The 22,042-nt window shown below is 47.2% G+C and overlaps 1 protein-coding gene across 1 annotated transcript; it reads left to right on the top strand.

Annotated features, from left to right (window-relative positions):
• The first annotated feature begins 8,666 nt into the window (after positions 1–8,666).
• Positions 8,667–18,943, top strand: NUDT7 (nudix hydrolase 7). The gene is made up of 4 exons (XM_047712206.1): positions 8,667–8,792; positions 10,923–11,076; positions 13,179–13,337; positions 18,280–18,943. The coding sequence occupies exons 1-4, from the start codon at positions 8,758–8,760 to the stop codon at positions 18,646–18,648; spliced, it is 717 nt and encodes a 238-aa protein (XP_047568162.1). The 5' UTR covers positions 8,667–8,757; the 3' UTR covers positions 18,649–18,943.
• The last annotated feature ends 3,099 nt before the right edge of the window (positions 18,944–22,042 follow it).

Here is a 22,042-nt window from a genome sequence, read left to right as displayed (position 1 = left end):
GAAAGATGACTCACCTCCTCCCTGAGTGTCCCACTGAGACTTGTTCATAAGGATGGCGTCCTTTGCGAACCTCTGGTTCGCATAAAACATAGCATGTTTTATGCTATGCATTTTGCTTCCGTGTAGATAAAGTGAAGCAAGTTCATTATGAATGTAGTCTTGTAAAAATTTATAAAAACAAATTGCATGCATACAGCATATATGTATGTATATCACTGGGCATGTTGTGTGCGGCGAACACCAGCCAGGAGTGCGAGAAGATGGAGTGGCCCACTGTCCCAGCGTCTTGTCCCCAGTAAGAGAACCACAGCACCCTCTGGGGACAGAAGGGTGACCCCCACATCTCACCCCTCTTAGGGTTTTGTTCACTATACAGCAAGGTGGCCACTCCTCTCTCTCTCACCTCCTCCCAGCTCCCGTCTCTCTCGCTCCCACACTGGCTGCCTCTGTACCTTGAAGGGCTTTCTCTCACCACTGGCCTCCCCCTTGTCTTCAAAGAAAGCCAGCTTCTCCACAACCCTCCGAGAGCTTTATTCTCTGTGGTCTCCTTCCTCCTAGAGTGATTGTCTCCATCACCAAAGCCATCAAAATCCTCCTGTCCTGGGGGTGCCTGGGTGGCTCAGTCAGTTGAATGTCTGCCTTCGGCTCAGGTTGTGGTCTCGGGGTCCTGGGACTGAACCCGCATTATGGTCTCTGCTCCCTGAAGAGTCGCTTCTCCCTCTGCCTCTGGCCCCCCGCTTGCTCTCTCTCTCTCTCTCAAATAAATAATAAATAAAACCTTAAAAATAAATTCTCCTTCCTTCAGAGCCCAGTTGAAATGTTTTCTTCATTCCACATTTAGCCAAAACTATGTATTGCTATCTGGGTCCTGCAGCAACAGTGGTGGGGAGAAGACGCATTGCTTCCTGTCTCCCAGAGCTAAGGTTTTAGTGGGGAGAGGCAGGGAATCATGCAAAATTAACATATATGATATCATCCAGTGATGAGTGCTTTGAAGAGAAATAAAGTAGGTTAAGGGAAAAAGGAATGGGGGTGTTTTAGGCAGTATTTGGGGCAGCAGATCAGGATTCCCCATGAAGATCTCCTTTATCCCCAGGAGGAAATAATCCATCCTTCTCCTACACCCCTGCCCAGCTTGCCTTCAGCAAAACACTAGTTCCATTCAGTGCTAGCGGGTATCATGGGGCAAAAGGAACTCTGAGGCCAAATACTTCAGAGAAAAGCTGGCATAAGCAAAAGAAAGGAGACTTCTTTACAGCTGTACTTTTTGGAAACTTTGCCATGTTAATACAGATCATAAATCTGCAAGAGGAGGGTCGCCTATAGCTTTTCCCAAACATATCTGACCGTGGCGCTCTCCCACAGAGCACTTGACGGGCCTATGTTTGCTTGGATCCCACTATGGTAAATACCATATTTCCCCTTCTAAAACATCAAATTTTTTTTTTAATTTATTTGACAGAGAGAGAGAGCACAAGTAGGCAGACAGGCAGGCAGAGAGAGAGAGAGAGAGGAAAGCAGACTCCCCACTGAGCAGGGAGTCCCATGCGGGGCTCGATCCCAGGATCCTGGGATCACGACCCAAGCTGAGGGCAGAGGCTTTAACCCACTGAGCCACCCAGGCGCCCCTAAAACATCAAATTTTTTTTTTCAAAGATTTTACTCATTTATTTGAGACTGAGAGAGAGAAGGAACATGAGTGGGGAGGGGCAGAGGGAGAGGGAAAGGGGGAAGCAGGCTCCTTGATGACCCTGGGATCACTACCTGAGCTAAAGGCAGATGCTTAAGTAACTGAACCACCTAGGGCCCCCCAGAACGAACGAACCTGTCTTTAACGACAGGTATGACACCTGATTTAACAACAGGTATGACACATGACAACACAGCTCACGCCATGGAGAAGAAGGCATCAACAAATAAGCACTTTCATTGCTAACAGATTTTTGTCTTGGGTAAATCTAGAGGCCTGATGCAAATCCTCACTGATGTGATAGGAGCAAGGACAGGAGCCGGTTGTGGTGTCCGCTGGGGGGGAATGTGAGCTCACATTTGTTGTTGTTGTGGAAGAAAAGAATAAGGATGCCTGCTTCTGGGCTCCAGCCCCCAAAAATACTCCAGGAAGAAACTTCTAAGAATTTTCCCCAAAGCATGTGTTTAACTAGACATTAGGTACTCGAGCTGATATTTCCAAGAAGGTTGCAAGATGACTGGAAACTCAGAAACTACGACCCTCAGACTGTGCTAACTGCTGGCCACTAGACACACGTGGCTATTTAAATTACCTGAAAGTAAATACAATTTAAAATATTTTATTCCCCCTACTGTCTCTCTTCCTGCCTCTCTGCCTACTTGTGATCTCTCTCTCTGTCAAATAGATAAATAAATTCTTTAAAAAAAAATAAGGGGTGTCTGGGTGGCTCAGTGGGTTAAGCCTCTGCCTTCAGCCCAGGTCATGATCCCAGGGTCCTGGGATCGAGCCCCGCATCGGGCTTTCTGCTCAGCGGGGAGCCTGCTTCCCCCTACTGTCTCTCTGCCTCTCTGCCTACTTATGATCTCTCTCTCTGTGTCAAATAGATAAATAAATTCTTTTAAAAATATATTTTAGTTCTTGGGTGCCTGGGTGGCTCAGCTGGTTGGGCCACTGCCTTCGGCTCAGGTCATAATCCTGAAGTACCAGGATCGAGCTGCGAATTGGGCTCCCAGCTCCATGGGGAGTCTGCTTCTCCCTCTGACTTTCTCCCCTCTCATGCTCTCTCTCTCTCTCTCTCTCTCCCTCTCAAATAAATAAATAAAATATTAAAAAAAATACTTTGGTTCTTCAGGCACACCAAGGACTCACACACATCTGGTTGGCGGCCACTGCATTGGAGAACACAAAGATTATTTCCCTCACTGCGGAAAGTTCTACCGGACAGCGCCGCTGGAAGCATAACCCTCTACTACCAGACCCTTGAAATTGCTCCAAAACAGCCTGTGTCCTTTTCTGAGGTCTTCCACCGAAGACCTCAAGCAATGACCAGCACCCTCCGTCCCCAATGACACTATTCTGGGGCAATTTTAAGACAGCCAACCATGGGACAAACAGGAAACCAGAGGCAAACAGCAAATTGGCGGCATCTTCTCAAAGGGCTTGTCCATCTGTCTGCCCACCCACCAGTGTATACCAGTTACACCAGGAGAGGCTGCCTGCCAGGGAGAGTATTGTTCCCGAGAGCAGAGTGCAGATAGTGTGGTTTCTGCTGCGGTGTCAAGAATGGGTTGGATAAGGCATCAAGATGGCTGAGTGATGGCATCCGGATTTGGGGAGGGACCTGAGTTTCTGCCTCCCCCCGCCACACACACTTGTAAAGGCAAGAGACTTGAGCCAGGGTTGAGTGGTGAGTTCTTGGTGGCCCAGGGTTGAGTTGTGAGGACACGGAGGGTGAATTCCCAGTGGAGCAGAGTCTGTGGTCCCTCCACAGACAGAGCTTCCCGCACACGCTGGAAAAATCTTAAGCCAATTTCACAACTAATTCACAAGCTAATTGGGACCAGACTGCTCCTCCTTGTGTGGCACGGTCACGCCATTCCCTGCATCTGAGACGGAGCCTTCATTCAGATTACAAATTTCCCAGCACAGTTGCTACTGGTAATTAAACCTACTTGATGGTTCCATTACACAAAGATTACATGACAGTAAAGGAATCAAACATAACTAATCTTTATCTCATTTCTAAAGGGGCACAAAAATGAGAACCAACAATGGTATAAAACAAATGAATGATGCATGCCCAACAGTTTTCGTGGGTTTTTTGTTTTTTTTTTTTTGCTAGCCTGGCTCATCGAAACGCAGAACTTTAACCCATTTTAATATGCAAGTATATATCTGTTTTATTGTAACACAATGAAAATTAAAGGTGGATGAAAACACCATGAATTACTTTGAAAAATCACATTTGCGGTGCTTGGAAATAAATTCTCAGCAATTTATGTTTTTGTAATCTAGGGCAGTACTAATAGCATTTCCCTGTAATCCCTACTTAACCTTTAATTCCTAGTCTACACCCGCTGCCAAAAATCAAGGGCTGTCTCAGGCAACTGACTTCGTGGCTCAAATGCCTACCCAGACTTCCTGGGCTGGGCTGATTTCCACTTTTATTTTATTTTATTTTACTGTCTTATTTTATTTTATTTTAAGATTCAAGTTCCATTTCTCCTCGCTTCGAAGCATACACTTATACCACAATTACCCAAAGGTCAGGACACAAATGGGGATGCTCAGGCCCCAGCTGAGTCCGTATCCCTGAGGCCACAACCCCAGAACCTACATGTTTAATCAGCTCCAGGAGATTCTTGCTCACACCAAAACTACTCACTGCCGTATCTGACGCCAAACCCTCCAGAGCAAAGACCAACTTCTGTGTGTCTCCGTATCTCTAACACCCAGCTCCCTGCCTAGCCAAGAATGGGCACTTGACCCGAGAGTGTACTGAACTAACAGGCCTTTAAAAAAAAAGAAAAAACATCAAGGGCCGCATCATGTAGGAATCCGTCCAGCCCAGCCTACCGTCTACTAAATGATCCACTCGGCTTCCCTGGAGCCTCTCCTGAGACGGATCTGCCTCAACTGTCAACACCCAAGACCAGAAAGGAAGAGTGTTCCAATGGTACCAAGAATTATAGTTGCTGGCAGGGGGACCACCCTCTGCCCTTCCTTCTGAGGCTGCCGTATTAGCAAGTGCTGGAAGGAGGTGGCTTTGATTCTCAAGGTCAAACATCTCCTTTGGGAAACCTTAAACCAGTGTCCTCAGGCTTCACAGCAGAATCACCTAGCAGCTTGCTCAGAAATGCATGTTCCAACGTGAGTTTCACCCTGAGGTAAGTACCTGTGGGGTGGGGTTTGGGACACTGAGCTGTCCGTGCAGCATCCTTGCCCCCAGATGATTCTGATGCTGAGGACCCCTGACCCTTAGAGAAGTTCCTCTTTAAACCTAGTCCTCGGGGCACCTGGGTGGCTCAGTGGGTTAAAGCCTCTGCCTTCAGCTCAGGTCACGATCTCAGGGTCCTAGAATCGAGCCCCGCATCAGGCTCTCTGCTCAGTGGGGAGCCTGCTTCCCTCCCCCTCTCTCTGCCTGTCTCTCTGCCTACTTGTGATCTCTATCAAATAAATGAATAAAATCTTTTAAAAAATTAAAAATTAAAAAAAAAAATAAACCTAGTCCTCAAAGAACTCCCTCAACTCCCTCTCCCAAAAAGGGGGGAAGGCTGTGGCTCCTTAACTCAGTCGGATGTGGGGGTAGGGGAGAGTTGATGGAGGATGGGCCTGGGAGCTGGCAGAGGGAGAGGGGGAAGTGTCTGCTTCTAAGAATTTGGGGCCCTTCCTGCAAACTGAAGAAGGAGAAGAGGAAACTCGGATTGCCTCGGAAAATAATGCTCAGTGCTAAGTGTTCCCTAGGATCTTACCGGCTCTCCACAGCCTACCTAGACCCCACTGCCTACGTCCAGGCAGAATTCATTGTTCGGTGCTGCTCCTCACTCCCCAGAGCATTTGGTCCTTTTTCTGGATTAAAGCACTTATCTGGCATTAAAGCTAATTGTTTGTTGTAGGTCTTTTCCCCAGACATCCTTTGCTCCTGAAGGCTGATTGGTATTTTCTTATCTCTGTGCCACCCCTGCTGGCCATGAGGTACTGCTCAAATAAAGCTTCCAGGTGGGTGGACTGCAGATAAGGTCCCCCCGACCCCCCACGCCTGCGATGTGCTTCTTTGATGGAACTGCACCAGGGAGGTGTGAGCTTTGCAGGCTGGCCAGGACCTCGTCACAGCTTTGCCTCTCTTCGACACATTTTTCCAGAACTATGTCACTGCCAACAAATCTGTGTGCAAACACTACAGAGACAAGACATTTGCCCTAAAACACGATGCCGATTAACCTTGAAGCCTGTGTTGTTTTGCAGGTGCAGAGACAGACACACACCCATACATATATAATCTTATTATGATGCATTTCACCTTGCCATGTTCCCTGTGCTGTGGCTTCCAGTCTTGCAAAAGTATTTTTACAGCAGAATTTCTGATCTTGAAAGAAGACGCTGTATGTATAGCCTTGGCATACAGCAGAGCATCTTGGGATGCCGCGTTATGCATTAAAGTGACCCAAACCCCTGCCACACTCTGACTTTCTGATCTGGGGAGTGTGTGAATTTTCCCGAAAGTTTAAAGCATCTTTTTCTGCACCTTGGGCCCAGACTTTTGGGACACCCCTCTGATCACCTCTGGTCTCTCCCCACTTTCAATCCTTCCTCACCCAGCTTCCACGGAGATTTTCTGGAAACCCCTGCTCTGATACTCCTTTCTCTTCAAGAAGTTCAACTTCCATTTTGCTTTGGCTTCCAAAGCCTTTTTCTCTCTTCCCAGAGCTCTACTCTGCAGAGCATCCCTTCTTGTTCCAGCTCTGCTACCCTGCCTTACGCTTGGAACAGGACTCTTCACCTAAGCTTGGCTTCCACCGTTCCCTCTGCCCAGAATGTCAGCTTCCCACCTTGTGCTCTTGAAATCCCACGTATCTTTGGGACTCCACTACAGCTCCAGCTGCAGCTCAGTGGGTGGGGTCAAAAGCCAGCTTCTGTCTGAACATGAGCCAGACACTCAGCCATTTTGAGCCTCATTTCGCTCACCAACAAAATGAAGATTCAATCAAAGGGGGTCTAAAAAGAAGAGCAAAGAAAAGCCTCAGACAATGATTTTCAGCCCTCACCTTAATCTTCTGAACCACATTCGCATCCCTTCTCATCCAGAGCTGAGAACACACTGAATTATGAGAGCTGAGGCTCATGTTTATTACCACCCCCAATAGACCGGGAGGCCTTAGAGGTCACGGGGCCCCATCTTAGACATGGCTAGCCCACAGCTGGTACACAGTGGATATGCGATGAGAGGTTTAATTAACCTCCTCACTCACAACCAGAGCCAAAAATTCACAGGTCAGTTGCCTCTGGGAAGCAGTGTCAAAATAAAAGAACACAAAGGTCAGAACCAGCTAACCTTGAACCGTAGCCATGTGACATTATTTAAGACACGTTTGTATTGCCTAATCTGGAAAGTGAGGATGGTAATGGCTCTATGGAAATAACTCTACATCGTGTGGTTGCTCAGATTAAGTCACCAAGGTGGGTGAAAGTGCCATCAACATTGTCATTTGGATGTCATCAAGTTTTCAATTTGAGTTCTTCCAGCCTCGGCAAGGACTGGCCAGTAGAACATCTGAGCTGAGCTGAGTGGGTTTCAAGATCTTAGGAACTGTGGCTCAACTGTTCCACGACCAAAGACCACCCTGTGACTTTCATGGGGCTCTGGGCAATTTTGTTTTTGAGGACCCCTTCCTCCTTAAATGAAACAAAATAATTATATTTTATGACTGCACTGGTATAAGGAAGGATATAACCCAGGCTGCATTCATTATTTCATATTGCTTATCATTATACTCATTTTCTTCTGCTGCTTTTAAAGATTATTCATTTATTTATTTATTTGAGAGGGAGTGAGCATGAGCAGGGCAGGAGGTGTGCAGGGGCAGAAGGAGAGGGAGAAGCAGACTCCCCGCTGAGCAGGGAGCCCGACTAGGTCCTCCATTCCAGGACTCCAAGATCACCACCTGAGCCCAAGGCAGACACTTAGGAGCCATGCAGGTGCCCCTCTCCTTCTGATTTTAAAAGAATATAAATTGAAACATTTTTGTGAGACCCCAAAGTTCCTGTGGGCCCCAGGCGTCGTACCTCCTGTGCCTCTGCCTGATGGAGAAGTCAGCCTGGCTTTAATTCCCTGATGTCTGGTGTCTTACAAGTGTCAGCTCAAACCAGGCTTCTTCCCACTCACTCTTTCCTAACCACTTCTGGGGTCTTTGCACAGACTTGTTCTCTTCCTGGAATCCTCTCCCCTGCCTCTTTCCCTTACTTACTTTCCCCACATACCTTGCAGTAGCTCTCTGATGATCACGCTCCGCTTACAGCCCAGACTGCTGAGGCTTACCCCCAGTTTCTGACCCAGCAGCTCTGGGGGGGGGGGGGTGTCCCCAGAATGTACATTTTTTAACAGCGCCCAGGTAATTGATGCTCACGCTCTGGTCCGAGTACCACACCTGGTGCACAGCTGATTTCCAGGTCCACCCCATTTCCACCTTCTCTGATAAGCCCTCTCTGACCGGCTTCACCAGCGTTTCTCCCTCATATGCTCTTCAAGGATTAAAGGTCTCTGCTTTATCTATGCAATTGTGTGATCCATCTCCCTCACTCTCTCTCCCACTTGTCTGTAGGCGCCACCGGTCTTTTGGCTCGCTGTGGGATCCCCATCGTGCTAGCACATAGTAGGCGCTCAGTGAACTGCTGCTCAGAAAAGTTGAACCAACTTAACCTCCTAGAGACAGTGAATGCGGGTATCAGAATCCTCTCAAACCACCAGCACTGCATTTGTGCGTTTTTCCCCCTTCCCTTTTTTTACAACGATCACCCTTAGAACTCCTCATTCGCTTCTCCTTCAGAGAAAGATTAAGCGGCTGAGCAGAAACCGTGTTGGCCAACCCCAAACCTCCCAGCCCTAAGCCCCTCCCTCCCTCCGTCCCGCCCCTCCCTTAAGGCCCTAGGCCCCGCCTCAACCCCCGCCTCCTAGGCCCCACCTTCTAGGCCCCGCCTCTCCCCCAGCCCGAGGCCGCTGCTGCTCTGCGCATGCCCGCCCAGCTGAGGGCTTCCGCGGCGTCTCCGTCGGGAAACAAACTTTCTCCTAGATGTCACGACTCTGTGCATCCCCGGAGAGGCTCAGGTAAAGCCTCCCCCGCCCTTGGCGCTCCGAGCAGGGCCTGGCCTGGCCTTGACGGCGGTGCCGGAGTCTGTTCTTGCCGAGTCCACCTGCCTACCTGCAGAGCCTGCGCTCGGGCGCTTAGCCTACTTGGCTGCTCGCGGGCCCGGCGCGGCCGAGCTTCGGCCCCACGGGCTCACACCCAGCTTCATAGGTTCGCGCCCCCTCCCCGCGGGCAGAGCGTGTCCCCCTGCCCAACTGCCTTCCCTCTTCAGCCCAGAGCTTCTCTGGAGTTTGACCCCCAGAAACCACAAGGCTGCACCAGGCAGCTCCGGGTTCAAGGCCCCAGTGGCCACTTGCAGAGGTGACCTTGGGTCTCTCAGTTGCTACCCTCTCCGTGCCTGGCCAGGATCGAGTCCTCGCCTCGCCGGGCTGTAGTGAGGCTAGAAGGAGAAAAGCGTGGGAAGTGCGCTGGATGCGCGCGTGCTTAGAACAGGGTGGCTGCTGCCATCGTGTTTTCGTGGTGGTTATTCCAAGGACCAGCCCCAAATATGGACAGGCACGTTTTTGCAGACTTTTGCTACTGCTGGTCCCTCCGGCCAGTTCTGGGGGCCTCTTAAAAGTCACACTCAGTCGGCCCGGAGCAAACTGGGCTGGTTTTCTGAACGCAGGCCGGTGCTCATGGGATGCACCCCGGCATCCACTCCAGTGCCAGCATGCTGTGGTTCTTTTTAGGTATTTGGTCGTTTTTTTGAAATCCACTGCTGTCACCCACCCAGTTTAAAGGAGCAACCCGCCACGCAGACAGAGGCACAGGGTAGCAGCACCTCCCGCAAACCACTGCCCATCTAATGCCTGAGACACTGATGACAGTGGTTACCATTCGTTGGGCCCTGGCGAGTGCCAGTCACAGTATGTTAACAGTGTCATCACATGCTCACAAATAGCTCCAAGCGTGTCACAGATGAGGAAAGCAAGGCTCTGAGAGGTTCTTCCTAAGCATCTGAAAACCAGTTCTGCCTGACTTAAATTTCTGATTTCGCTCATGATGCAAGACTGCCTTTCCCCCAGAAAAATGAAAACCGAACTGTTAGTTTCTAGGGCTGCCCTAACAATGTACCACAAATGTGATGGATTAAAACAACAGAAGTTATTCTCCTATAGTTGTGAGGCTGGATGTCTGGACCTTCCTGCCCGTTGGCAGTTCTGATGGGTGTTGATGTTGCTGAGCTCGAGGTAACATCACTCCTCTCTCTGCCTGTGTCTTCACATTGCCTTCTTCCCTGTGTGTGTGTTTTCTCTCCTTTTACAAGGACGCCAATCACTGCATTTAGAGCCCAGGATGATTTAATCTCAAGATCCATAACTACATCTGCGGAGATACTATTTCCAAATACAGTCACGTTATGAGTCTTCTGGGTGACATGAATTTGGGGGGAACTCTATTTAAACTACTACACAAACCAGCAACCAAATACACCAGTCAGAAGGACCAACACATTCACCATCATGTATTCAGGGCACCCAATGTGCTTATTATGAATCCAGATACTTGCACATTATCAGTGATGGTCTTCAAAGTGGGTTCCCCTGGTTCACAACATCACCATCACCATTGCTTGGGAGTTTGATGCTAACTTCCAGGCCCCACCCCAAACTTACTGAGCCACAGTTTTGGGGTGGGCCCAGCCCTCTGGGAGAATCTGTTGCCACTAAAGTTTGGGAACCACTGTTATAAGGCAGTTGAAGACATAAGGGTTTGATAACCTAAGGGCCAGGTTAAGAAAAAGTCTTTTACCTGACAGTTGTCTAACCTTACAGTGACTTGTTTACCAAACCTGTCTTACTTGAATATACTTAAGAATTAACATTGAACTCTTGCATCGTTGAAAGAGTATATTAGCATAATTTCTACTTAAGTTTCAAAGTGCCCTTGTGTACTAAACTGTCTCCTTAGTACTTTTTTGCTCATTTTATCTTGCCAACAGTCATGTGATTTGGGTGTTATCATTTCTGCTGTGCTATTAAAAAAAATACAGTGAGAGTCAGAAATGGTAAGCTCCAAGACACACAGTGAAACAGAAACATAGGCAGGACTAGGAGTTTTTTATCCTAACTCTGGTTACTAAAATGTTTGGTTTGTTTCCATTTTAGAAAAAGTTTGATAGATGATGCTAAGGCCCGCTTAAAAAAGCATGATGTTGGAACGAAATATTCTCACTTGTCGTCTAACAAATATTCTGTCCTTTTACCATTGTTGGCCAAAGAAGGAAAACTCCAACTGTTGTTCACCCTCCGGTCGGAGAAGGTAGGTAACCAAAAAGCTCCTGCCATTCAAGTTCCAGGACATTTGAAAACCTCACAAAAATTATTTGCCACTTGCACACATTTTGGGGCTGTGGATTCTTAAGTGAACTTTCAAGATTGTGTTCAGGGGCCCAAGAAGCCACAGGGTAACATGACATTTTTGGGGAGAAGTTTTAGAAAGATAAGTAATTTAGCTAGCAAGTAATTTGAAATACTTTTAGACCAGGGTTTTTTAATCTTGGTGCTACTGGCCTTTGGGCTGGGTGACTCTGCCGAGGGAGCTGTTCTGTGCATTGTGCAATGTTTAGGATCATCCGTGGGCTATAGGCACTAGGGGCCAATAATACAGACACCCACACTCCTTTGTGACAACCACAGGCTTCCCCAGATGTCCCTGAGGGGTACAGTGCCACTGCCAACAGCCACTCTTTAAGCTTCCCACCCCAGGTACAATGTGGAAATTCTAGAGCACAGAAATTAACAGCCTGGGCACTGAAGCTGGCTGCCCATGTTTGAATGCAGGCTCTCTCCTCGCCAGTTCTGTGACTTTGTCCTAGTTACTTCTCTGTGCTACAGTCTTTACTTGCAGAGGTCGGACAGAACACTGCTGCTTGCTTTGTAGGGCTACTGTGAGGATTTCCCAGGGAAACAAATGGAAAGCGCCTAAACCACCCCAGCACTTGGCAAGGATTCTGGTCAGTTTCAGCTGCCCTCAGTATTGCCATTAGCAGACAAGGCCTAGGTTTTCAGAGAAACCATTCTACTTTTAAAGAAATGTTGGGCTGGGAATGGAGTTCCCTTGGGTACACCCCTGGATATAGTCATTCTCCTTTGCTGTTGAGGTGCTTCTGAGGAAAGGCTGGGGAACCAGTAACTTTAAAGTTATCCAAGTACAAAAATGAAAATGGGCCATAAGAGCATGGCTTTCGAAGCAGAACATCAGTAAACAGTATCCCCTGAGCGGGGAAAAGAAAGCCAAGGAATCAGCTCAAGTTTTGTGGGTTTGGGTTCTTCTGGGTTTGGGTCAGGCAACAGTCACATAAACACAGGAAATAAGAAAATCCAGGTTCCAACAAGAGATAACCTAACAGGAAACCAGGGGACCTGGGTCTGTTCTCAGCTCTGCCAAAGAGCAGAGAAGGACGTCAGTGTTATTTTTCAAACTATCAGACAAACAATAATGTAGACAACTGAGGCAAGACTGAAATGGATTTCTGGTTACTTTTTCACCCATGCATTATGTGAGAATCATCTTAGACCATAAACTCTGGTGTGCAAAGATCACATTAAAAACAAAAAAAGAATATTTAAATCTCAACACCTATCTAAAGAAATTCCTTCCCAGGTGTTGCTGGAGCTATACCTCTCCCTGAAGTCATACAAGTAGGGTTCATGGGTTTCCTCCCAGTAAATGGGGAAGGGGCACCTGTCCTCACTCCCTTCTGCTTCATTGTGGGCTCTCCCACCAGCTCTGGAACCTAGAGCCAAGTTAGCCCGGGTGATCGCAGGGTCCTGAGATCGAGCCCACGTCGGGCTCCACACTCAGCAGAGTGGGCTTCATATTCTCTTTCTCCCTCTGCCTCCCACCCCCCATCCCCACTCACTTTCTCTCTCCCTCTCTAAAAAATAAAAAATAAATAAAATGGTTCATTTTAGATTATGTAAATTTCACCTCAACTAAAAAAATACTTTTAAAAAAATACCAGCATGTGGCCCTGTTCTGAGGGCTCAGTGGAAAAACTTGTGAAGCGGCATGTCCAGAGCAGGGTAAGCCCTCAGTCAAGGCTGTCTACTGATAACATTGCCCTTTTTATTCTACTTCCTTTTGGCTTTATTCTCCCATCAGTGTAGATACGTTTTCATGCATATGGCATCTTTTAGGGGCAAGTAGAGAAAAATTACAAGTGAAGGAAGTTCTCAAAAGTCATCTTTTAAAAGGATTCAAGTAAAAAATTTGGGGGGGTCTTACTCCCCGCCTCTTATTACCACCCGGGTGGGAGTGGTGTCTGGCACAAAACTGAAGTTCAGTAACTACTTACTGAACAAGGGCGTGGTGCCAGAACTGGAATCCCAAATGGAAGCTCTGTTCTTTTTGATATCCAGCTACGAAGGTCACCTGGAGAAGTTTGCTTCCCTGGAGGCAAGTCTGAACCCGCAGATATGGATGATGTGGCCACGGCGCTCCGGGAAGCCCAGGAGGAAGTAGGGCTACATCCTCATCAAGTGGAGACTGTCTGCTGCCTGGTGCCATATCTGCTTGACGTAAGTGCTAGAGTGGACCTGGCTTGCTTCCGCTCTCATGGCCACCCAATGGACCTGTAATCATTAGCATTCCACATGTGGCCAAGCAAGACAGTGCTGTCCACGAACTCAAGAGCCTCGCTCTTATGTGGGTTTTGCCCCTTGTGAGCTAAGTGGCCTTGAGCAAGCCCCTTTGCCCGTCTGGGCCCCTCTTACCCCATCCAGAAATGAAAGGACTGAACTCCATCAGTGGTTTTCAAACTGGATTCTGTAGAACCCCGTAGATGCTTCAGAATTCTTTAAGATTCAGTTGACATTTATTTTTTGCCAATATACATTTCTTCTGAGAACTCATTTGAAAAAAATATCACACACTTGAGCACGCCGTGTTCCAAATTTTAGCTTCTTGGAGGCCATCAGTGCCTTACTTTTGTCTTGAGTACTCATTTTTATACATATTTTAGAATCAAGCTTCTCCATATCACATTAATTGAGCAGTACCCTGAGATCACTAGGCAAGCTATCTAATAACTATTACTATTTGTAACTACATTTTGCTATGAATCAGGATTTCCTTGATTGCATGCATACATGAAAAACAAACAAACCACGAAAGCAACAAAATGAATTCTGGGGCTGATATAATAGCCAGATCTTATTTCACATGAGCTTATGACTTGCATTAATTGACTTTAGAAGGAGTAAATGTTGTAAATTTGTGCTTGGTTAACAGCATTATTTTATTGGTTTAAAATTTTTAATGTAAACTTGCAATATTAGAATAGGTAAAGATCTATAGAAAAGTTGCAAAGATACTACGGAGAGTTCTCATATACCCAAACCCATTTCTTCCTATCATTAACATCTCACGCCACTGGTGTCTACTTGTCACAACTAAGAAACCAATGTTAGTACACTGCTATTACCCAAACTCCACACTTTATTTGCCTTTTACTAATTTTTCTACTAATGTCTTCCTTTCTGTCCTGGATCACATCAAGGATACCATATTGTATTTGGTTGTCATATCTCCTTAGTCTCTGGTCTGTGACAGTTTCTTAAACTTTCCTTATTCTCATGACCTTGACACTTCTGAGGTGCTCTGGTCACGTATATTGTAGAATGCCTCTCCATTTGGATTTATTTGATGTTTTCCTCATGATTAAGCTAGGGTTTTGAGTTTGGGGGAATAATACCACAGAGGGCAGTGCTCTAATCATATATTGGAAGTAGGGATAAACTGTATGTTTTATACATTGGACTTTCAGGTACATTTTCATTTCCAGAGGAGAGTCCCACTGATACATAATATTAGAAAACCAGTGGTTATCACCATCCTTGATGTTCCATTTGCCTCCCAGTCTCGGTGGCACAGTGTTGTCATGGTCAGTAATGCTGAGCCATCCATCTTAATAGGTCCGTTTTCAAAACAGAAAGGTCACCACTCAAGGGAGATTTAGTTTGGAAGAAACTAATGACCTCTCAAATAAATGCTTCCTAAATGAGAGCAGAAAACGTGAGATTAGGACAAGAAATGTATCAGTCACTTCCTAGGCAACTATGTTTTCTAATGGGAACCCCTCTGCTCAGCTTCTGCAAATCCCTTGGCCTATTTGGGAGGATTTATTTTAAAACTCCGTCGACAAACTGAACCCTCATGGTAGAAAGTTCCCACAGTGAGAGTAACTCCATTTCCAAAGCACCCGGGAGCTACTGAGTCCTGCCTGTGAGGGGCAGAATACAACAGTCTCCACAGGAGAATGTCTGGTCTTCAGGAGATCTCGGTGGGCCAGATACTCCTGAAGCCGGAGCTTTCTAAAATGACCTCCTCTTGATACAATAATGCCAGTCACATTATCAAGAAGGTAGAATGAACAAAGGCTTTCAAGAACGGTATCCTGTGTTTGGAAGTGTTGGCGAGGGTGGGTTTGTTCTTCGGACTTTGCAGATCTTTTAAATGTAGTGCAAAATGTACTAAAAAATCTAGTGCAAGAAAAAATTACAAAAGTGTAATTGATTCGACGACTACTTAAAAGCAGAACCTAATCCAGTGGTTTTTAACCCATGCTGATTTTGTCCCCCGGGGAACATGGCGATGTCCGCAGAGGTTTTTGGGTGTCAGAGCTTGAGGGGCTCTGGCTGTTTGCCACCTGTGCTAGCCCTGCAGGTTAGCGGGCGGTGGGCCTCCAAGCCCACCCCCGGCGTCCCTTTGCCGTACGTGTACGTACCGCTCTTTGCAACGGCCTCAGGAGACTGGTCTCCTCCTCCTCTGTACATGGCCGATACGTTTCCATTCATTCTTGTTCACTTCGCTCCCTCTGAAGCTTCGATTCCTGTAAACATATCAGTGCCTTTCAGTGGTGTGTCCTTTCCTGAGAATGTTTCTAAAAGCATGTGGCCTCTTCCAGGGGCCCTGAAGTGTTCCTCGTCTCTGGGGCCACGGCAACAGCCAGTCTCCACGGGATCCCAACTGAGCAAGTGGCTGAAATCCGGTCTTTCCTTGGTCCCACGATGTCTGCCATGCATCCCGCATCCTTTTTTCCTTCGGAGACAGACACCTGTATTTTGGGAACAGTGTGTCCAGACCTGCTTTTCATCCGCAGATTTCTAAAACCTCTCCGACTTCTCTAAACTTGAACCATGCTAAACGTGCCTGACTTCCCTTCTGAAACTTTCAGTCTCAAACCATTCTCTCCCTTTGTGGCTTTGATTTTTTTCCCCACCAGTTACTTCCTCAGACTCTGACAGGCGAGGCCAAGGGCCAGCACTGGCCACGCGAAGTTGCTTGTCCACACCCGTGCCTCGCAGTTTGGCCCACAGAGTGAGGATGAATTTGTGCTCCCAGCTCAGCCCTCGGGAAGCCCTCAGCTGAGAGCTCTCCACAGCAGCGTGTAAGCCATGTGCGAGGCTGGTGCGTCATCTCTTTGAAATGTGGCGATGTTTGTGTCTTCAGAGCCTGTAAGCACCGTGCTCTAGAGTGTGGGCAGCAGGCTGGTGAATCCCGGTTTCTGCCAAGTACTAGCTGGCGCTGACCTTGAGCAGGTTGCACAGGTCTCTGATTTCCACTGTTAAAAGCTCCTTCAGGGTCACGCTGTCGTGCAGAAGCAGGGAGAGGGTGCTGGGTCCTAGACCAGCGCCCCAGAGGCTATGGTCACTTCATGGTGACAGCAGCCACAAACTGCATGCTGAACCAACACTGCGAGTTCTGTCCAGAATGTCCCTTTCATATTCTTAATTATGTTTCTGAAAACTCACACCTGCAGCTTTCCACCCTTCCCTGCTCACAGGGAGCCTGGAGGGCCTGAGAACGCACTTGGCCAGATAGTCCTTCACCAGTGGCTGTGCTGAGGGGCATGACAGCCCAGCTCTGTGGTGTACTTTGCCCCAGATGCCCCGCAGGGTCCTCGCCTGCCTTCCTCCCAACGTCCTGCTTTGTCCTGAGAGCACTTCCTTAAGAAATCACTGGCATCCGAGTGTTCCCCATCTCCCAGAGACCGTTTCTGGGAGCCCTGTGGCCCAAGAGGCTGAGCATTCACCCAGGGCCAGGCGGTGATTGCCATTGGTGGAACGCCGCTTCTGCCCTGGGGCCACTTAGGACCCCAGATTTCCCACCCAAAGGATGGCTGAAGACTATGCTCCCGTCTTCCACCCCTGGTCTGGACATTGACTTTCACCATTAATTCAGTTAATGGTCTGAGTGATCACTGTTCTTAAACATGCTTCAGCTGTCACTCCCTTGAGAATTTTCCACAGACCTGTTTATCCTGCTCTCCTGTCCCAGCCTCAAGGTACAGCCCTGGCTTTTCCCAGCCCCTTTCTTTCTGTATGCCCCCCTCAGAATTCCAGATTCTTCTGCCTTTCCACGTCAAGCTTATGCAGCTTTTATCTTATTATTATGCAGCTCCTACACTAAACCCCAGGCCTCCCCGGAGAGTCCCAGCAGGTCTGTCACTTAATAACACCCTGCATTCATTTGCAAGCAATTGTGGTTATAAATAGAAATCCCCGCCCCCCCATAAACATCTGTTATGTAAAATAGTTCATATATAATTATAAATGCAATTTCCCATAATTGGGTGTATGCCACAGTTAATATGTCACTTTTCTATTGATAAGGTGGTACATCCTTGTCTGTACTGACAGGGAAAGGTGTCTCACGTTCATTTTGAGGGCTGCAGAGTATCCCATCATACAGATACACTTGTAATCGACCTACCCTGAATGTCCATCAGTGGAGGAGTGCTAACTTTAGACTGGGGCTGTTGCAAATAATGCTTCAGTCCAGGGGCACCTGGGTGGCTCAGTTAATCGTGTGCCTTTCGTGCTCAGGTCATGATCCCAGGGTCCCGTGTTGGGCTCCCTGCTTAGAGGACAGCCTGCTTCTCCCTCTCCCTCTGCTGCTCCCCATGCTTGTATGCTCACACTCTCTCTGTCAGAGAAATAAATAAAATCTTTAAGGAAATGCTTTAGTCTTGTATCTTTTCTCACTTGTAAGAATTTATCATACCGATAAATTTATTCAAATGCAATTGCTAGGTCAAAGGGACCACATTTTTTTTTTTTAAAGATTTTATTTATTTGTCAGAGAGAGAGGAGAGCGAGCGAGCACAGGCAGACAGAATGGCAGGCAGAGGCAGAGGGAGAAGCAGGCTCCCCGCCAAACAAGGAGCCCGATGTGGGACTCGATCCCAGGACACTGGGATCATGACCTGAGCCGAAGGAAAGGGACCACATTTTTATAACATTGCCAGATTGCTCTTCCAAAAGATTTTACCAGTATGTTCACAAAAATACACTTTCAGAGTCATCTCACAGATACTGCCTCAGGAGGGGTGAGACTAACCCCATTTCACAGGGGATATGACTACTCATGTCTGGAGCAAATTTTTCCTCCTTCCCTCCCCACCTTGTATCACTGACTGGACTGTTTTCTTAATTTGTGTATTTTGTTTTCTGCTTTTAGAGCGACACACTGATAACCCCAGTTGTCGGATTTCTAGACCACCACTTCCAGGCCCAGCCTAATCCCGACGAAGTTAAGAGTGTGTTCCTGGTGCCTCTGGACTATTTCCTGCATCCACACGTCTACCACCAGAACTACCTGACATGCTGTGGTCATCACATTCTTTTTCATTGCTTTGAGTACACAAACCCTGAAGATGGTGTCACTTACCAAATCAATGGGATAACTGCAAAATTTGCCCTGTTCCTTGCCTTAATTATTCTGGGGGAAAAACCCATCTTTGAAATGGAGTTTAATCTCAATGATCTAATTTCATCCTCTGAAGAGATCTTCCTGAAACTAAAGAAGCATGCTACAAGTATGTTATGACTTATGAGACCACCATCCGAATAACTGAGAGGAGTTTGTGTGTGCTTATCCATAAGAACAACAATAATGCGAGCTGTTGGAAACACAGGTGCAACAATTTCTCCTGCAACATGAAGGGGAAAAACCTTGCCTTTTTCCCACTTGCCCTGTAATACCTAAGAGAGCGAAAGGTTTTGCAAAAGTGGAAAAATGTGTTCATGATGTTGCATAATTTCACAACACAGTATGTTAATATTTTTTTTCTACACATGTATCTCGCACATAGTAGGCACTTAATAAATATTTGTTGACTATATGACCATGTAGCATTTATTTTATTCGTGGGAGGTAATACCTTTCTGTCTGTTGTTCCACATGACTAGAAACTTCTGGCCAGCCATCAGAAGCTATCCACATTTTCCTCCCTGGCAGTAGAGTCGAAGCAAAGCTCCTAGCTCCCAAGAAGAAACAGCATTACCCAGGATTCCTTACAGTTAAATGTAAGCTCTGGAACTTAATGTGGGCTGGATGTGAGTGAAAGTTGACCCTGCAGGTCATCTCCAATTGGGAGAGAGAAGCCAGCTTCCTTGGACCCTTTCGAGAAGCTTCAACATAGATTTACCTGCGGCCTAGCCTTGACCATACAAATGAGGACAATGCCTGGGGGGGATGGTAGAACCCAAAGGGGGTGGGAGTTTGGATCTCTAAATGCCTCTTTAGAGTAAAGCAACCTGTCACCCTATGTGCTGTTCACTTGGACCTATTACGTGAGAGAAGAATAAAATTCTGTCGTTTCTGCCACTGTTACTTGAGGTCATTTTGTTAGAGCAGAGCTATTACCCTAATATACCGTAACACTTGAAAAAGGCTCGATGGATGTTCACCCAAACTTGAAGTGTTGCCAGCAGTTAGAATTTGGGATAATGTGACCTTTCACACATGGGTTCTGTGACATGTACAAGATGCCCGTGGGTGTTGATGGGTTTAGCAGTCATCATCCAGAGCAACTGAACTGAAGGAATTGCAGAGACCCATATGCCCGCTAGTCGGGAGAGATAATGTTCTCTGTCTTCAGAGGATGAAAAACACTGGCTTCGAGCACAAGACCCAGACGAAAAGACAGACATTCTGCACTGCATCCCTGGAGACCCAGCGCTTCTTACGTGGGCCTTTCCGTACCTCGTGCCTTCAAGTCAGCGGGAATTTCTTCATTTAACTGTACTGTTAACCATCCTGCACGAGGTCAGGGAGACGAGTGCATAAAGCAACATAACCTTAAGTCCGTGACAGCAATTATCCTATCTGACCGACTGCTACAAGAGTTTCAGAAAGCCGAACCTGTTATAGGAAGATGCTGGTCTAGTTGAAAATGTGATGGCCGCACCAAACTCATCGATCAGCCTGGCAACTGCCCACGGCTTCAGAGTTTTCCTTTCCTGAGTGCTGGCAGAGGAAAATGACCGATCGGCTGCTTTATACCCATAAACGGAAATGGCACAAATCTGGCTCCAACCTTGAAAGCAGATGTTGGGTAAGCGTCTCCATTAACATTCAGTAACCGGCCCCGCATGAATAGGCCTAAACTGTGTCCCAGCAATTATAGAGGCATTTGCAAATGTGTATTTACCGTCTGACAGCAGTGTACTTGCCTGGTGGGTTGTGGAGCCCTCTGGCAGTGCAGAAGGCCGCCTTCCCCAACCGTTTGTTTTTGTGAACTCCTCAGATCGGCCTGCTTTCTAAGAGGCGTTGGCCCAGCCCAAGTCTACAATTAGAATGACACCCAATTCAAGGGGCTAAATATTTAGCAATGGAGGTATTGCCTCCCCTTGCCCCCCCCCCTTTTTTTTTCTTTTTCAGTGTATTTCCTGTATTTTAGGACATCTATGTTCAGGGTTCTAGTTAAACATCCTTTGGTTAAAAAGAACAGAAATCTAGCAAATCTGGCTCAAATGAAAGGTTACTGGCAGGGCAGAGATCTCAGGGAATCTGCAAAACCACTGAACAAATCAGCTTCAAGAAGCATAGCAGTGGGGAAGGAGCGCCCCAGCTAGTTACCTCAAAAGCAAAGAAGTTGTAAACCTTCCCTTTTGCGTCCTGCCATTACTGGGGCAAGAACCATCATCTGGGTTGACTGATACAGGCCTGCAGCTCAGTGTGTCAGTCTCCTGGTCCCCGGAGGAAGCTTCATTTAGCCTAGCTTGGGTCACCGGGCAGGTTTCCTATAACTTGTGGACATGGTCAAGGGTGGGGGTTGGGACCACAAACGCCCCCAACTCTGAGTCCTGAGAGTCATCAGGGTGTGGGGAGGAGCATTTCTGAAGAAAGCGGGCTAGGCGAACATTCCAAAACATTTACTGTCTCCAGTCCCTAAATTCTGTAGATTGTGCCATCCAGACAGCTCTGCTGGGTCTCCTTCTTTGCTTCCCTGCAGCCTCGGTAAGCAGGTGGTTGAGAGCTGTGAGTACGAGAGTCAGGGTGCCCACATCTGAATCCCAGCTCCGGCATCGGCCCGTTCGGTGACCCATTAGCAAGTGACTCATTCTCTACAGGCCTCAGTTTCCTCTTCCGTAAGTGGGAGAAAGAAACATTTTGTTTTAGGCCTTTTGAAGGGATTAAAGGAGTGAATACATGTGACGCCTTTACTGAAAGCTCAACTAAGTGCTCAGAGCAATGCCTGGGAAGTAAAACTGGCCCGTTACTGGCCAGCTAGTAATTATGGCATTATTATAACTACCAGGTTACAGTTTAACAATAATCTCAAGTACTGTCATTTCTCTGGCTTGGCACATCATCATTTCCTTATGCCAGAGGTTCCCGAACTTTCTCGGTTCACAGTGAGCATCCTTGACATCTCGGTAATTTTTTCCAAGTGCATGTAGGCCAAAAGAAACCCTGACTAATTTGGTTTGTTATATTGTTACATCCAACATAATTTAATAAGTGTTTATGTCCTACTAACTTGGTAGCCATTTGAAGATACACCATATCCTAGAAAAATACTGTGTTTATTTGAATCTTTTAAAATAACCACGATTGCTCACCAATGAGGTGTATGCCACACATGTAGACTGGAGAGTCAAATACAGTTTTGGGATAGGAATAAACATGGAGACACAGAGAGGAGGGACACCTCCTGTGGGACTCAGGGGACCATCTCAGAAGAGGTGGTGGCAGGGCTGAGCCCTGCTGGATCAGGAGATGCTACCCAAGTGAACGGCATGGTGGTGGTGATGAGAGGGACTAACACTGGTTAAGCACCTGTGCTATACCTGGCCCTTTACTTTGATGACACCTTTAACCCTGACACCAGATATCTGTGGTGAGCATTATTCTTATTCCCATTTTTAGAGAGAAAAATTGAGGACCAGAGAAGTTAAATATTTGCCCCTGGTCACAAGGTTCGTAAATGGAAGAG

This window comes from Lutra lutra, chromosome 17 (assembly GCF_902655055.1).
Source record: "Lutra lutra chromosome 17, mLutLut1.2, whole genome shotgun sequence".
Classification (NCBI taxonomy): domain Eukaryota; kingdom Metazoa; phylum Chordata; class Mammalia; order Carnivora; family Mustelidae; genus Lutra; species Lutra lutra.
This window is presented reverse-complemented; position numbering and strand designations above follow the sequence as displayed.

What these genes read in the sequence shown, in the direction of transcription:
- NUDT7 (XM_047712206.1), top strand. Translation starts at nt 8,758, where the DNA reads ATGTCACGACTCTGTGCATCCCCGGAGAGGCTCAG. An exon ending in TCACCCTCCGGTCGGAGAAG is followed by an intron (nt 11,077 to 13,178) that starts GTAGGTAACCAA and finishes TTTGATATCCAG; the next exon opens with CTACGAAGGTCACCTGGAGA. An exon ending in TGGTGCCATATCTGCTTGAC is followed by an intron (nt 13,338 to 18,279) that starts GTAAGTGCTAGA and finishes TTCTGCTTTTAG; the next exon opens with AGCGACACACTGATAACCCC.